We start from the raw sequence: 16745 nt of genomic DNA, 5'->3' as shown, positions 1-16745 counted from the left end.
TCAAAGCAGAACCCTTTCTAGTTGCCCCCCTGTGGAGATCCGATTAAGGGATTATTTTACCTCCAGACAATTTAGTTAAAGAAGCCTCCATCATGAGCTACTGATACTAGGGACATCCAATGGGATCTTTAATGGGTGATTTCCCGTTGCCTTACCCATTCTATGCCTTGACCACCTAGGTGGTTCTTCCACCTTTAGGGGTGGTTTCCTACCCCAAGGGTCGTAGGTGCCTTGTACCTCTACCTACTCATCTGCTCTCCAAAGAGACCTGGGCACTTGATAGAGGGGAACCCCTTATACCAAGAGTTACTCAGTTTCAGAGTCTTGCGGTAACAACAGGGTGCACCATGCAACAAGCCTTAGTTGAAACATGAGAAGGTGAGGTTGACAATTGCATGGGAGAGGCTATTTGAGACGCATCCACATGTCATACACTCCCAATATATTATTATGACAGTGGTATTTTTAAAACATTTGATGTATGAGTGACAATAATTAATAGTTACATTATCTGAGAATATTGATGTTTATTATACAGCCAGTCCTGGTAATGAAAAGAGAGAAGATATTACTTGTAGAACTAAGTATCACAACATTTTGGTAAGGTTGCATGCTAATGTGTGAGTATATTCTGTCACTGAACTAGGCAGTGAGAATCCACTTTGTTCCTCAATTTCCTTAATAAGCATGATGTGTTATGCTTGTTTGTCTTAAAAATGGTTTGTCATTTTTGAAGTGATTTTGTCTTGAGTCAGATCACCTACAACCATTATAGTTATAGCCAACCACATATAGAATTGAAAAAAATGTTTGAGTGCACATTTAAGTATATATTAAATGAAAATGCTGGAAATTCTAGTGTATATTTTAGTGCCATCAACAGAGTAGTATTGTTTTTATTAAAGGGAAATGTTTTTATTAATTAGAAATTCTTTTGGAGAGTTTGGGTATTTAAAATAACTAAAAACATAGTAAGGGGCTTAAGCAAAACATAATCAGGTGCTTTCTTGAAGTCTAAATTACATAACAAAAAATAATTCTGCTTTCTGGTTTGATAGAAATGGGCGTTAAGATATTTTAAAAATACGTAACTTATTTTTAGTAAAGGTAGCACATTTCTAAATATAAATGGATGTAATGTTTGTACTTTAATTTGTTAAATATTGGTCTATGTGATCGATGTTTCTGACACCAAACAATGATTTGTTTGTACATTTTTCTACCTTAGAGGTGTGGATAACAAAACATTTTCATTTTGTGAAGTACTGCTAAATCAATGATTTTCTTTTCTTTTGTAATTGATGAAATATTGCATATTGTAATTGATGAAATATTGCATAACTTTTGTTATCTAGTTTTTTATATTATTTTTCCATTTTGGAACTTACATTTCTGTTTGTCAGATTTTCTTATTTGCATTTGGTTGATCTATGTTTTGCAGTAAATCTCAGTGTTACTGTTTTGTCCCGCTCTGTGTATGTGATTACCGTATTTGTTTACAATTTTGATTAGTTTTAGTTGTGTGTTTGTGAGTCTCTCAGTCAGCGTTATAGTAGTATGCTGTAAGTTTAAAATTTCTTTCATCTTTGTGATTTATTATTTGTTACCAATTTTTGCTGTTGGGATAATCTCATGAATGTATTTTTCAGGATGTTCCAACTCTAAGAAGTTTGTATAAAGCTGGAGATTTAGTAACCTGTTGTGTAGAAAGTGTATCAAAGACAGAAAGAGGTTCACATAGAGTTTTATTAAGTTTAAATCCTTCAGATATAAATAGAGATAAACGAGAACAAACCTTAGAAGAAAATGTTGTACTTGTTGGAGCTGTTAAAAGCATGGAAGACCATGGTTATTCAGTTGATCTTGGAATTGAAGGCGTTACTGCGTTTCTTCCATTCAAAAGAGTTACTAATTACTACAAAACACAAAATATTGAAAGTTTACGTATGTTTCTAATTTTATTGATTTATTTTTTATTTCTTTGTTCACATTAGTTTCATTTTGTTGTCGTATTTTGTCAGATTAATTGGAAAGGTATTTTTATTTACTTATTTGTAACAAATTATATTAATCTAAACAGAAATTCTTTAAAAGAAAGTAAGATAAGTAAACCATGTTACACTTAAAAATTTTTAAAAAAGTTACATTGCAAAAAACGTATTATACTCGTTACCGTTAATATAGTTGGGTTGCACGCACAGCTTACAGTCCCTGCCATAGGATCTCAGTTCATACACATATATGCTCTCTCGCACACAGGCTGTTTAAAACAGTAAGCATTGTTTTGCTCAATGTGTAATTTCTCTGCAGTTCATAGCGTACACGTACACCTCACAGCAAAAGCACAGCGCTGTTTTCACGGTAATTTGTACTTGGCCATGCAGAGTAGGAGAATTGGGTCACAGTAGGGGGTGACAAGGCAAGAAGATGCTACTGACAGGCAGTGGGGAAAACCAACCGTATAAATGGTGTTGTGTGTAATGAATTTTGGCTTTTTAAGGAATAATTATCAAAATAAATTATTACTTAAGATAAATTATTGCTTTGTGCTAAACAATCAACTTAAAAAAACAACTTCTTAAGCGTGTATGAAACTTAATAAAAACAACTTTAATAAATATAATTGACAATAAAGTCTATAAAGGAGTACAGTGAAACTGTTTTTTTTTACTGTTCATTTCATTACTATTCTATATATGTATTAAATGACTGTCAGCAATGAAAGAAACTAGTTTAAATAACTATATTTATCCAAAAGAATAACAAATGCATATGGACCAAGACAATGGTTGGCTGCTGTCTTTCAGAAATTATTATCCCATGCAGATGTTATGATCCTTGGTCTTTAATCTGTTAAAGAACACTTTTAGTAAGAAACGATTTTTTATTTATTATGTGAACTACCTTTAACTATGCTATCCCTTTAACTTCATGTAAAAGCTTACTTTTTTAAGGTTTAATTTGTTTTATTAACCAATTTGAATTTTTTAGTTTGCTTATTGCTAGTTTATTATTTTAACAATTAATGAATTCAATTATTTTTTATTTAGTATTTTTAATTTTGATTACCTTGAAGGAAAGAAAGGTACATGTACTGGAAATATATGTATATTAAATACAATATATTTTTTCTCACTCTGTTTTATCTTAGAAAATATTATCTGTAGATCATCTCTTTACTTCTTTATACTATTTTTTTGGCCTACTGAATGTTTTAGTCTTATCTAGGATTACTCATGATTGAGTTTTCTCTATACATTTATATGTGTAAATTTAAAAAAAAACAACCAAGATATTAGGTAAAAGGTTCTTAGTCTCTCATCAGTTTTTACTTATTTGATCTACTCAACAGCTGCTCTTTATGAGTAATGCTTTTATTTAAATTACAAAGAGATATATGGATTTTATTGACTTGGAAATTTCTATATATTTTAAATTTTCATATGAAATTTTAAGTGTTTGCCCCACTTGTTGATCTGCTGCACAAACATTTATTCTCATGATCTATGCCATACTTTAAAATTTAGAGGCCTTGCCTCACAGATTGTATTTATAGGCTTGATAAATTTATGTATTTATAAGTTTATAAGCAAAAAAGATAATGGAAGCAGTTCATTTTCAGTAAAATAACGAAGACTGCTACTTGTTAACTGCTTTGTCTTCTATTTTTATTAAATTCTAATAATAAGATTCTCCATCTATGAATCATGAGACCTTGCCTGTGGTGAGGGGGCTTGAGTGCTCAGTGATACAGAGTAGCTGGACTGAAGGTGCAACCATATCGAAGAGGTATCTATTGAGAGCCAGACTCAGGAATGACTCCTGAAAGAGGGCAGGAACTCTTTCAGCAATTGTTAAGAGTGTTGTCAGGAGGACTTAAATGGCCAGATCATCATCATTCTCAATCTTCTGAGTACTGCGCAGCTGAAAGCAATGGAAAACTACAGCTGCTTTTTTTCTTTGAAAATGTAACTCTCTGTAGTAACAAAGATGGAGGCTTCTTCCTTGGTAAAATATTCTGGAGGTAAACTAGTCCCCTGTTCGGATCTCTGGGTGGGGACTACTAAGGAAGGGGGTCACCAGAAAATTAAAAAATAACACTCTACGAGTTGGAGTGTGGAATGTTAGAAAACTAAAAAAAGTTGATAGATTAGAAAATTTAAAGGGGGAAATGAATAGGATAAATGTAGATGTAGTAGGAATTATTGAGGTTCAGTGGGAAGAGGAAAACGACTTTTGGTCAGATGATTTTAGAATAATTCACTCAGCTTCAAATAATGGGCAGGCAGGAATAGGTTTCGTCATGAACAAGAAGATAGGGAAGAGAGTAGAGTGTTTCAAAATGCATAGCGACAGAATCATTGCAATAAGGATAAAATTTTAAGCCGACGATTGTCAACGTATGTATGCCCATGATGATGTACAAGTGCCCATGATGATGATGAGGTAGAGTGTATATACAAAGAAATTGACGAAGTAATTAACCACAAAAAAGGGGATGAAAATTTAGTAATAGTTGGATTGGAATGCAAGCATTGAAAAAGGCAAAGATGGAATTATTGTGGGTGAATACAGGCCTGGTAAAAGGAATGAAAGAGGGGATCAACTTATAGAGTTTTGCACGAAGTATAATTTAGTATTGCTAACACCCAGTTTAAAAATCATAATAGAAGAATATACGCATAGAAAAACCCAGGTGATACTGCAAGGTATCAGATAGATTATATCTTGGTTAAGCAAAGATTTAGAAATCAACTCATAGACTGCAAAGCTTACCCTGCAGCAGTCATTGATAGTGACCTTAATTTATTGATAATGAAATGTAGATTGCAGTTTAAAAACCTAAAGAAACGGTGTCAGATGAATTGGTGGAATTTAGAGAAGCTTGAGGAAGAGGAGGTAAAGAAGATTTTTGAGGAGAACATTGCAAGAGGTCTGGGTAAAAAAGATAATGTAGAAAATGTAAAAGAAGAATGGGAGAATTTTAAAAAGGAAATTCTTAAATCAGCAGAAGTGAACTTAGGCAGAAAAAAGAGAACTGGTAGAAACCCTTGGATTTCAGAGAATATGTTGCAGCTAATGGATGAACGTAGAAAATATCAGAATGCTAATGATGAAAGTAAAAGGAACTATTGACAGTTAAGAAATATTAAAAACAGGAAGTGAAAATAGCAAAAGAAGAATGGATTAAAGAAAAGTGTTCAGAAGTGGAAATTATCATTGGAAAACTAGATGGGGCATACAGGAAAGTTAAGGAAAATTTTGTGGTACATAAATTAAAATCTATTAAACAAAGATGGTATACCGATTTAAAATACGAAAGTAAAGATCGATAGGTGGGTGGAATATATTGAAGAGCTCTATGGAGAAATCAATTGGAAAATGCTGTTATAGAGGAAGAAGAGGAAGTCGAAGAGGATGAAAGGAGAGAAACAATACTGCGATCTGAATTTAAGAGAGCATTAAAAGATTTTAATGGCAGAAAAGCTCCTGAAATAAACTGAATACATGCAGCATTATTGCTCAGTGCAGGTGAGGAAACGATAGGTAGATTATACAAACTGGTATGTAATATTTATGAAAAAGGGGATGTTCCGTCAGACTTCAAAAAGAGTGTAATAGTCATGATGCAAAAAAAAAAGAAAGCAGGAGCAGATAAGTGTAAAGAGTACAGAACAATTACCTTAACGAGTCGTGCATAAAAAATCTTAACTAGAATTCTGTACAAAAGAAATGAGAGGAGAGTGGAAGAAGTGTTAGGAGAAGACCAGTTTGTTTCAGGAAAGTATAGGGATAATGGAAGCAATTTTAGTTCTCAGATTAATAATGGAAGGAAGATTAAAGAAAAACAAATCAACATACATTTATAGACTTTTTTTTGTTTTTTATCCTCCGGATCCGCAGTCAAACAGTTCTTTTTACAGAGGATATGAGTGTTTTGTAGCGTGTGTGAAAAATGCCATGTCTGACCGGGATTTGAACCCAGGATCTCCAGGTGACTGACCAAGACGCTACCACTCACACCACGGAGGCTGGTGCATTTATAGACCTAGAAAAGGCATTCGGTAATGTAGACTGGAATAAAATGTTCAGCATTTTAAAAAAATAAGGGTTCAAGTACAGAGATAGAAGAATAATTGCTAACATTTACAGAAAACAAACAGCAACAACAATAATTGAAGAACTTAAGAAAGAAGCCGTAATAAAAAAGGGAGTCCGACAAGGATGTTCCCTATCCCCATTACTTTTTAATTTTTACATAGAATTAGCAGTTATTGATGTTAAAGAACAATTTAGATCTGGAGTAACAGTGAAAAGATAAAGATTCTATGATTTGCTGATGATATAGTAATTCTAGCCGTGAATAAAAAGGATTTAGAAGAAACAATGAACGGCATAGATGAAGTCCTACGCAAGAACTATCGCATGAAAATAAACAAGAACAAAACAAAAGTAATGAAATGTAGTAGAAATAACAAAGATGGACCACTGAATGTGAAAATAGGAGGGGAAAAGATTACAGAGGTAGAATAATTTTGTTATTTGGGAAGTAGAATTACTTCCCAAAGCAGGAGCGATATAAAATGCCAAGTAGCACAGGTGAAACGAGTCTACATTCAGAAATATAATTTATTTACATCAAAAATTAATTTAAACATCAGGAAAACATTTTTGAAAGAATGTGTTTGGAGCATAACTTTATGTGGAAGTGAAACTTGAACGATCAGAGTACCTGAGAAGGAAAGATTAGATGCTTTTGAAATGTGGTGATATAGGAGAATATTAAAAATCAGGTGGGTGGATAAGGTAACAAATGAAGATGTGTTGTGGCAAATTGATGAAGAAAGAAACATTTGGAAAAATATAGTTAGAAGAAGAGACAGACTTATAGGCCACATATTAAGGCATTCTGGAATAGTCGCTTTAATATCGGAGGGACAGGTAGAAGGGAAAAATTGTGCAGGCAGGCAACGTTTGAAATATGTAAAACAAATTGTTAGGGATGTAGAATGTAGGGGGTATAAATGATACGACTGGCACTATGAAGGGAATCTTGTAGAGCTGCATCAAACTAGTCAAACGACTGAAGAAAAAAAAAAATTAAATTTCACATTTAATTTTGCTGCTGTCTGGCTAATGAATGAAGACACTGGAATTTGAGCTGTTATAATTTTTTATTTATTATGTATATTTTTTTTATAGCAGAAAAATCCAATAAAGCTTTCTTGTTTTATGTTATTTTATTAAGTACTTATCTGAATAGAGAAATACCTAGATGTGAATCATTTGAGATGTCAGGATATCAGAGATGAAAAAAGAGATCTCATCATAATTTTCATAATAAATAAAGATTATGGTGGAAAATTATTCACTTAATTAAGTTATTCTAAAAAAAATATGAAGTAAACAATTTGTTTAAAAAAAAATTACACTTTCACTTGGACAACAATAACATTGTTATTGTTAATAACATTGAAAGCATTCTAAAATTATATTATTATTATTAAACAAAATAATAAAAATATAATTATGTAATAAAATGCATATTCAATTTTAATTTAGGCTAATCAAACTTTGTTTCATTTCTTGCATTAGCTTAACCTTTTAATTATTTCATTACTATTCAACTTTTTATAATAGTTAAAAAACTGTTCTTCTTGAGTTGTACATTTAAAAAGAAAAATTATTTTTCAACATTTTAATTGTACTTGTAAAAAGAAAATTAGATGAAAAAGTACTGAGAGGTGCAGCCTCTTGACATTTGCAAAGAATCTGTGAAACAAAATGGTCTGTCAGTACATGTATTTTATTCTGTAAAGATAGTGTGTAAGAATTATATCTTTGTTAGCAGGTTAAATAAGTATTGAAATGGTAATTTTATATGTAAAAAGAAAAAAATCTTGCGCAGTTCTGCACTAAAAGACTGACTTTTTGTTAATTTAATTTGATTTTAATATTTTTTTTTTAATTTGGTTAAAATTGTTAAAATAGATACTGCAGATAAAGAAATGTCAATGTATCAACTTGCATCATCATAATAACAAACCATGTTTTTAACTTATCCCGCTCAGATTTGTTGACCTTAAATTGAGCATAACTGAAGAAGGACTCAACAAATTTTCATAAAATTTTCACTTGCACAACCTCAGATAAACTACTAGAGCATATCTAAATTTCAATGAAATTGACATACTTGTTTTGGAGATTTTTGAGTTACAAAATTTTATACATAGGCCTATAAATAAATAAATATATATAATGCTACACTAATGTAAGTGAATAATATTTCCATACTCCTCGTGCCTCAAAATTTAAAGAAAATTCATTTTCACTCCTCCTTCACTCTCGCTAAGTGACCAAAAGTAATACCATATTTCTCTTTGAAAAGTCAGTAAAAAAGAAGAAAATAACAATCAGAAAAATAAATTAATAATCGATCCAGCTGCATAGTTAAATTGTATCTTGAATATATTTTTTGTGTATAAGAATGGTTTTTTAAAACTATTTACTAATGTTTATTTTTTTTATTTTTATGCCTTTAATTGTTTATTATTTTTTAATTTCAGCTATTGGGAAAGTAATTCAAGTAGCTGTAAGAAAGGTTTTAAGAGCAAATGTTGGTACCACAGCGGTTGAACTTACTCTTGAACCGGAGGTAATTTCAAAAGCTGTTCCATGCAGTGGATTCACAATTGATAATTTAACACCTGGAAATTGTATGAATGTCTTTATTAAACAGGTAGCTACTGATAAAACTATTTCCATTCGTAATTATTCTTCTGGTTATATAACATTTTGTTACTTGCTATAATTATTTAAAGAATCTTTAGGAATGAATATTTTGTGAAGGATACAAAAATTTTATTCTTTTTTCTACTTAAAAAAATAGAATTTATTTGGGTATATTTGTCTTTAGCTCTATCAGGCAAAGAGTCAAACTGTTAATATTTTGGTAATAATAATTATCTAAAAATCTTCATGTTTTGAAAGTATTACATTTAAATCTTCATTTATTAATTGGTGCAGGAATTGATATTACTTTTCACTTCTTTTAAACGTGATCTATTTATGAATTTAATATGTCATGTAAATCAAACATGTTTCAATAAAGATTCTTTTCAGATTTTAATTGTTCAATTCCATTTACATATGTGTTTGTGTTTGTAAAAGGTAACTTGTAAAATCTATCAGATGTTTCAAAATAGGCGAGCTTTATTCCATAACAGTGTATTCTAAATTTACTAAAACATTTTAAATTGTTTCATGTTAGTATATAAATCCTCAAAAAATTGTGAATAAAAAGATTATGTTGTTTAAATTGCATTATTATTTTTTAGAGCTGCTATCCAGTTCTTTCATTGGTGTAATTAATCTGATTTGACTGTTAATTGGACTCATGTTGAAACGTTGATGAGGTGTGTAATGATTACAGTGTTGAAAATAGTTAAGATAATAATAACTACAGTGACTTTTTAATTATGAAGAGGTTAAATTAAATATAATTAACTGATATTTTTGTTTCATGTAAAATATGTTAAACAGGTAAAAACGTTATCATTTGGTTTTAGGGAATTTTATTAACAGTTTGAATTACAATTTCATAATATGCACGATGATTTGTGATTAGATTTTAGAGAAAAAAAGAAACAGCAAAAACACTTTCTAATTATATAATGTTTCCAGAAGTCTTTTCATAGTTATTATTTAGTTTCTTCATTGGAGATAGTTTAGCATCTCCACACCTGTTTTAAAATTGTTACTGCTTGTTTGTTTAATATGTTTTTTCTTCAAGTTTAATGTGTTTTTAAATTATATTCTGTTCAAGTTAGTTGACTTATGGTGTTTATGTTCTGTATGTAAAATTTACATTGTAATTTTCAAAGTTGATTTTATTGTATATTGTGTTTATATCAGTTCTTTAAGGAATGAATATTTGCATTGAATTCTAATGTTTGGTGCATTCATTACACTTTAATTAAAATATTCTCATTTATGTATACAAAAAATTGGTCAGTAAGGGTAAAATTAAAAATGTACTTAATGGCAGGAGATTTATAGCTAACAAGGATCAAACCACATTCACAAAAATTGTCAAGTATACTGGAAGAGAAAGTACTGCAAACAAAATTCACAAGCTTATGACATACTTTAAAAAACTGTGCACAGAATAGCTGTGTAATAGCTTTGAAAATATCTTCTTAAAAGGTATTTGCATTAAATAATGTTCACTTACATTACATTAAAAAAAGTTAGTATGGTTGAAGAAATAAAAGAAAACTTAAGCTTTCTACTTTCATGAATCATGGGTAGACTATATCCAGAGTCATAAACAAGTTACCTTTTTCCTAAAAAGAGAAGTTTGTTGACCTAAGACATAGTACTTAATAATCATAGTATTTGATAGTCCTGAAAAATTCAGGAAATTTTTGATTAGACCTCATATGGCCACCCATGATTCTGAAGGTATTCATTCATAACTTCTACATTTTACATATTAAAAGAACAAAAATTAATGCTAACTATGTACTACTGGTTTTTTTTTACAATCTTGTTTTAATTTATTCTCAAAAATTGACTTATTGCATACTAAGAAGCTTATACTAAGAATTTTATACATGAGCTGCTGTTTCTGTGTTCCTGTTTCTGAAGATTCTATGCTGAGTTATCAAAATTACATTTTTATTATTTTGACTAAAGCAAAATATGATGAAAATATGCTTGCATACTAATTTTTTCCTACTGGTAAATTTTTAATGAAATCACTTATTTACATACATATTTCCCTTTTTAATTCCAGATTAAAAATGTTAGATTCTAAATTTTGCTTTTACTTTAGAGTTGTCATCTGAGTGACACTGAGTAATTTATGCTAACTAGTTTGATTATCTAATTTGTATTTGCTTATTTTGTTTTAGTAGTTCACATTAGGTATTATTTATTATATATTTTTTTCTTTATTTTAAACTAAACTATTGAAAATGTATTTATTTCGTAGATATTACCAAATGGTGTTGAAGTTTCTCCAGTTCATGCCGTGGAGGAGTTCAGCAGTTATGTACATATTGCTTATGTCCGTGATTTGTGGGGTAGTACATCAGAATTGTTACCTGGAAAAGTTTTCACTGCAACATTTTTGTATTCGTTAACTCCTGTTAATTTACTGTATTTTAGTCTGAAATCTTATGCTCGTGAATCAGACAGTGGTCCATCTTTTAAAGATGGCACTATTATTAATAAGGCTCAGGTGTGAAGTGGTTTTTATTATTATATATTTATTTTATGTGGTTATTGTATTATAGATAGAGTGGTCAGTAATGTCAAAAGCAGGCATGTTTATTTACTGTTTTAATTTACCATTAAGTTACTTATTAAAAGCAGTTAATTATTACTACCTTACAAATGTGCAATGTTAAGTGTAATTACACAACCCTGCAAAATTTGGGTTGTAGAATATTTTTTAACTTTTGATAATTGATTCCTATGTACTTTTAGTACTGAATTCGAAAATAACCTTCATTTTTTTCCATCACGCCACGATTTTTTTCAAATTGCAAATTTGTAAAAAGTTGAAAAATTGCAAAAATGTGATACTATATAAAATACATAAAACTTTTTTTTTTAATAATAAATTAATATAATATATTTACTTTTTTGGCTTATACTATGCATTCTTATAGGTAACAGTTGAGTGGTTGGAAGCAGGGAGTTTTGGCTAAAGATGACAAGACTGTGGGAGAGCTTAGCCAGTAGCATGTGACAACAAGACTTAACAAGTTGTATCATGTTTATTGGCAGCTGTCCACAGCACTCATGCACCGTGCAACTACTATCAGTGCTGTTTCAACTATCAGCTTGTGTAAATAGAGTTTTTTTTCGCCCTCCATGATCAAACACGTTTTTGTTGGTGGAAAATATATTTTCAGGACATAAAGCAAACTTTTTGTTTTCATAATTGCTGCAGAAATACTGCAGATCCTTTTTATTACACTTGTGGTGAGTTAATGGTTAAAAGGCAAAAAAGAAATATAAGAAGTTTCATTCGACAAGTGTACCTCACGTATTTTGGAGTGAAAATAGGAAATCAAGACAAAATATTGGCAACCCACTATGTTTGCTACACATGTGTTGAAGGACTTAGATGGTGGTCAAAGGATGAACAAGAAGCATTCAGATTTGGAGTTCCAGTGGTGAAATCACACCAATGATTGTTACTTTTGTTCGACTGGTGTTCACGGTTTTTTTTTTTAAGAATAAAAAAAGAATCATCTATCCAAATATATCATCTGCTGTACACTCAATTCCTAATGGTCCAGACATACCATTGCCAATTCCACCTGAAAATTTATCTGAAATAGATTGTTCCACAAATAATTTAAATGAAGATAACATCAAGGAGTACAAACCCAGAGATAGCTATGCACCAGAGCTTTATTCTAAATGCAGCTTGAACTAAACAATTTGGTTCGAGACTTACATTTGACCAAAGAAAATTCAGAATTGCTTGGTTCAGTGCTTAAAGAAAAGAACCTGCTAGCAGTTGGCACCTCATTTTCCTAGTTCAGGTACTGAGAAAAGGATTTTCTTCCATATTTTCTGTAAGAAGGAGAATTAATTTTCTACACTGATGTACATGGACTTTTGACTCAATTTAACATTCCATATGAAAGTACCGATTGGGGACTGTAAATCATCCTAGGAACTGGTTACTAAGTCATTATCTAATAGGTTCTTGTAATGTACAATCCTGTTGAAGGTTGATTATTTAAAAGAAAACCAATTATGTTGAATTCTAGGATTATTAGTTGTATCAACATAATTTGTTTTTTCAAACCATTACTTGTACTGCAGCCAAAATCATAATGTGAATTGGATGTTATTGAAGCTATTCAATGTAATGAGATTTTATTTTGGCAGAGAAATAATTATTTTGAGAATAGTTGTTTAGCTACATCTATTAACATTCTGACCAGCTGTTAAGGTAGAAAAGCAGTGAGTATAATTTCATACAGACAATACTGCACATCAATCTCAGTATCTAGTAATTCATATGTAGAGCACTGTTCTTTTTTTTTTAATAAAACGATTAGAAAAGAATAACTACACAATTATTAATTTTTTTCAGTATTTATAAATGTATAGTTTAGTATCTGATAAAGAAAATCATTATTACAGAATGTAAAATTGTTATCATTGAAATCAGTGTAATAAATTTAGGTTAAGTTTTATTTGTAAAATATCATAATTGTAGCGTAAATAATATGCGATCATCACTTTTGTTCAGTCTGTACAATAGTATGATCATAAAATTTTTACAGTTATTAATAATCATACAATTATTTTTTTGTTTTGAATTGATAAGAATAAAAAGTTTAAATTCTGTAACATTTTTTTTACTTGATGGGAAATTATGATGCTAATCATAATGTGGTAAAAAATGAAGTAGCTATGCAGTTTTTTCTAATTATTTCATTAAAAATACATTTTGTTGAAAAGATTCAACTGCTTATATATGTTTTTTTTTATTTTTAACATGTATTAGTAAACTATAAGTTTACATTTATTGAACTGTGTCGTGATTCATTCCAGTACTTTTACGGTAAATATTGGATAGTTTTATTTGTCTTTATTTTACAGAGTTTTTAAGCTGTTATAAGCATACAACCTATTGATTCTTTTTTTTGTTAGTCATAAGCCTGTTTTGTTACCAAATAAAATCTACATTTTTTAATTTTGAAGGATTTTTTTTTAAATGTGTTTGACATTTCTGATTTCTGGTTTTTTATAATTTCTAAATATGGTACTCTGTACTAAGTTACTAAAGTAATTAAAAAAACATATTATAATCACTTTCATTACAATTATAGTTGGCCCTGCCCGTCTTGAATTGGAAGGTATAGTTGAGTGAAATTATGCTGCTATATCTTTTACTATTAGTTTTACTGAGATAAAGAGGATTATATTATTTCTCTGTTTCAAATCTTGCATCTGATAGTTACCTGCAGTGATTTAATTGTGTGTTCATGTGAATTGCAGGATCAGATTGTTTTATGCTCTCCAAATAACGAGAATTAAAATTTTTATTAAAAAGAATTTACTTATTCTACTATATTGATTGATATTATCCTGCAACATAGTTTCCTAGAAATTCAAAACATGTATGCTAGCATTTCTTCCAATCCTCAAAAAACATTTTTTGATGGCACTTTTTGGTGTACCCCTTCATTTACTTGGTAATTTTTTCTTTATTTCATCTATTGTCATAAATCTGTTTTAAATATTCTCTTAATTAGTAGAAAAAAGATACCATCACATAATGCCATATGTGGAGAACAAGAGACTACCATATCAGCATGGTGTAATTTTTAATTAAATAATCCACATAGAAATACTAAACACCATTTACACCATGTAAATGAGGCAATCTTTAGATTGCCTCTGGTAAATCTATAAAAGTGCTTAGTAATACTGATTTTTCTCTGTACAACCTTATGGGAAGAATTCATAATAGGTAACGCCATTGTAATAAAAGCAAAAACCAGTACAGAAAACTTTTACTTTTGATTGAAGTTTGTATGTTTTTTTTGGTCTTGGTTATCCATTGGGATAACTAGAACTTACTATTCAATAACCATACACCCACATTTTATCACATTGTTCTGTAATGTTATTGTGATTTGTTTTTGTTGAAAATTCAATAATTTTGTAACAAATTTTGCTGCTACTCGATTCATACCTAAAACTAGTCGAAATTGTTTCACTCAAGCAATATCTCAAGCCAGAAGCTGATCGATTATGATAAGAAAAATGGTGCAGATCAGTTAGTAGAACAATATTTATCCTCAACTAATTTCAGTATTTACATTTTCCTATACGTTTTATAATTCTTTTTCAGATTTAATTTTTAATATTTGAGTTTTTAAACATTTGTGTTGTCTGTTTTGTTTCAGGGAAGTTACTATGATGTATTTTGTACGTACTTGTGTTTTTGTTGTAGGTTATAGCAACTGCTGCAAGTGGAGCGTATTTACAATTAGGGGCAAAAAATTTAAATGCAAAGGGATTTGTTTCTCCAAGACAAGCAGGTGATGTAAAACACTTTTCTGTTGGAGAGACTTATAAAACGCGCATATTAAATTATGATTACATGGAAAAGGTTTACATTTGTTCATTAAACAAGTAAGTTGAGCAAGTTTAAAAAAAAATTAAGTTACACCTTTTAATTAAGTAAGTTACTACTTTATCTTTCAATTCTGTTATTACCTTGAAAATCAGTTTTAGCTTTATGTTATGAATTAGAATTTGAGGAGACTTATTTATCATATGATGGCTTTTGTGAAGTGAAGCTTCTCATATTAGATGTAAAATCACCTAATATGGTCAGTGTACCTGTTACTATCACTGTGCTTTGATAAGACGTAAATTCTGACTTGCCAGTAGATTCATTTTTGGCATGTGAAAGTAAACTTTTTTAGTTATATTGCCAGTGATGATTGAACATAACAATCTTATTGAGGAGCAAGAAAATCTTGGTAGTGATTTTTATCCGTAAAGTCTAACTGTTAACAAGTCACTTTTCATCCTGATCTTTAAGAATCAGTTTAAGATTGTCATGACCTACATCTGTTTAGAACAGTCAAGTTGAAAAAAATTGCTGTTGTGATATGCAGATAAATAATTTTTCAGCTGGCAGGCTAAATATCTTTAAACATTGAAGAAACTCATCTTGAAGTTTATTTGACGATGAACTTAAAAGGAAAAAAGGAAGTATTAATAAGGAAGAAATGGTAAAAAAACTTCTTGTTTTGATTAATTATGTGCTAAAAAAAAGGAAGTATAATTACACTAGTCAACACAAAATTTCTATCTAAACATGTTATGCAGTTTTTTTCACTGTAATTTGGGTGCTGATTTCAAATATGCTATTGAAATTGTGTTACCACATAAAGGTTTTACATAAATTGTAAATTTGTAAAGGGTTATTTTTACAAATATTTTTATAATAAATTTAATTTTATCAATTACTGGTAATTAAGAACAGTTTCTGTATTTTTACTTTTAAACAATATGCATTCATGCTTAATAAGGAAAAAATAAACAAATATATACACTGCATCATGAAAAGTAGACACGTACAAACATGTCTGTATGATGACATCCTACAGACATTTGTTGCTTACTGCAGAGCTTAAAATCTTATTCAGTCTAGCATCACCTGTCTGTACTGTGTGTTATGTTTCACAGAGTTATTATGTTTTGCTATATTTTCATCAATTCTTTATAATATAAATTGATTTTTCTTGTTTTTATTTGCTACAGCATGGATTTGCAAAAGTTTGTGGATGTTCAATTATCCAGTTTTTATTATGTCTGTGGTAAACTATATGTATCTGGCTGCTTCATATTATTTGAATATCGTGCTCAGTATCTCTGAGTGGTTGAAGGGGAAACGACGAGCCATGTCATTTGCTGTACCAATGGTTTGGTGTGAACCTAAAGACCACTTCACTGACTGCTACTTTTGTATGACAAATATATTTGGGTTTTCATTCAAAAATAGAAAGTTCATAAAATATGCGGATACTCATCTTAAATCTGGTGCCACAAGGAAAGAGAAGTCAGCTGTACCTGCACCACCATCTAATCTGACATTCCTAGAACAATCTGAAAATGAAACAGATTATGTAGAGGATGTTGAAGAATTTCTTCCTCTATCTGATGAGAAATCCCCTCATTTAATTCAACAA

At 30.0% G+C, this 16745-nt stretch overlaps 1 protein-coding gene across 3 annotated transcripts in view; it reads left to right on the top strand.

Annotated features, from left to right (window-relative positions):
• Rrp5 (Ribosomal RNA Processing 5) overlaps positions 1-16745 on the top strand; it is a 106469-nt gene that overhangs the window by 21609 nt on the left and 68115 nt on the right. For all 3 annotated transcript variants that reach the window (XM_075365660.1, XM_075365649.1, XM_075365642.1), the window contains exons 4-7: positions 1650-1944; positions 8568-8740; positions 10997-11245; positions 14996-15177. In XM_075365660.1, coding sequence (XP_075221775.1) covers positions 1650-1944; positions 8568-8740; positions 10997-11245; positions 14996-15177 — 899 coding nt within the window. The remainder of the gene's footprint in view (positions 1-1649; positions 1945-8567; positions 8741-10996; positions 11246-14995; positions 15178-16745) is intronic.

This window comes from Lycorma delicatula, chromosome 1, assembly GCF_047948215.1.
Source record: "Lycorma delicatula isolate Av1 chromosome 1, ASM4794821v1, whole genome shotgun sequence".
Lineage (NCBI taxonomy): Eukaryota > Metazoa > Arthropoda > Insecta > Hemiptera > Fulgoridae > Lycorma > Lycorma delicatula.
Note: the sequence above shows the minus strand (reverse complement) of the source record. Positions and strands in the feature narration are given on the sequence as shown.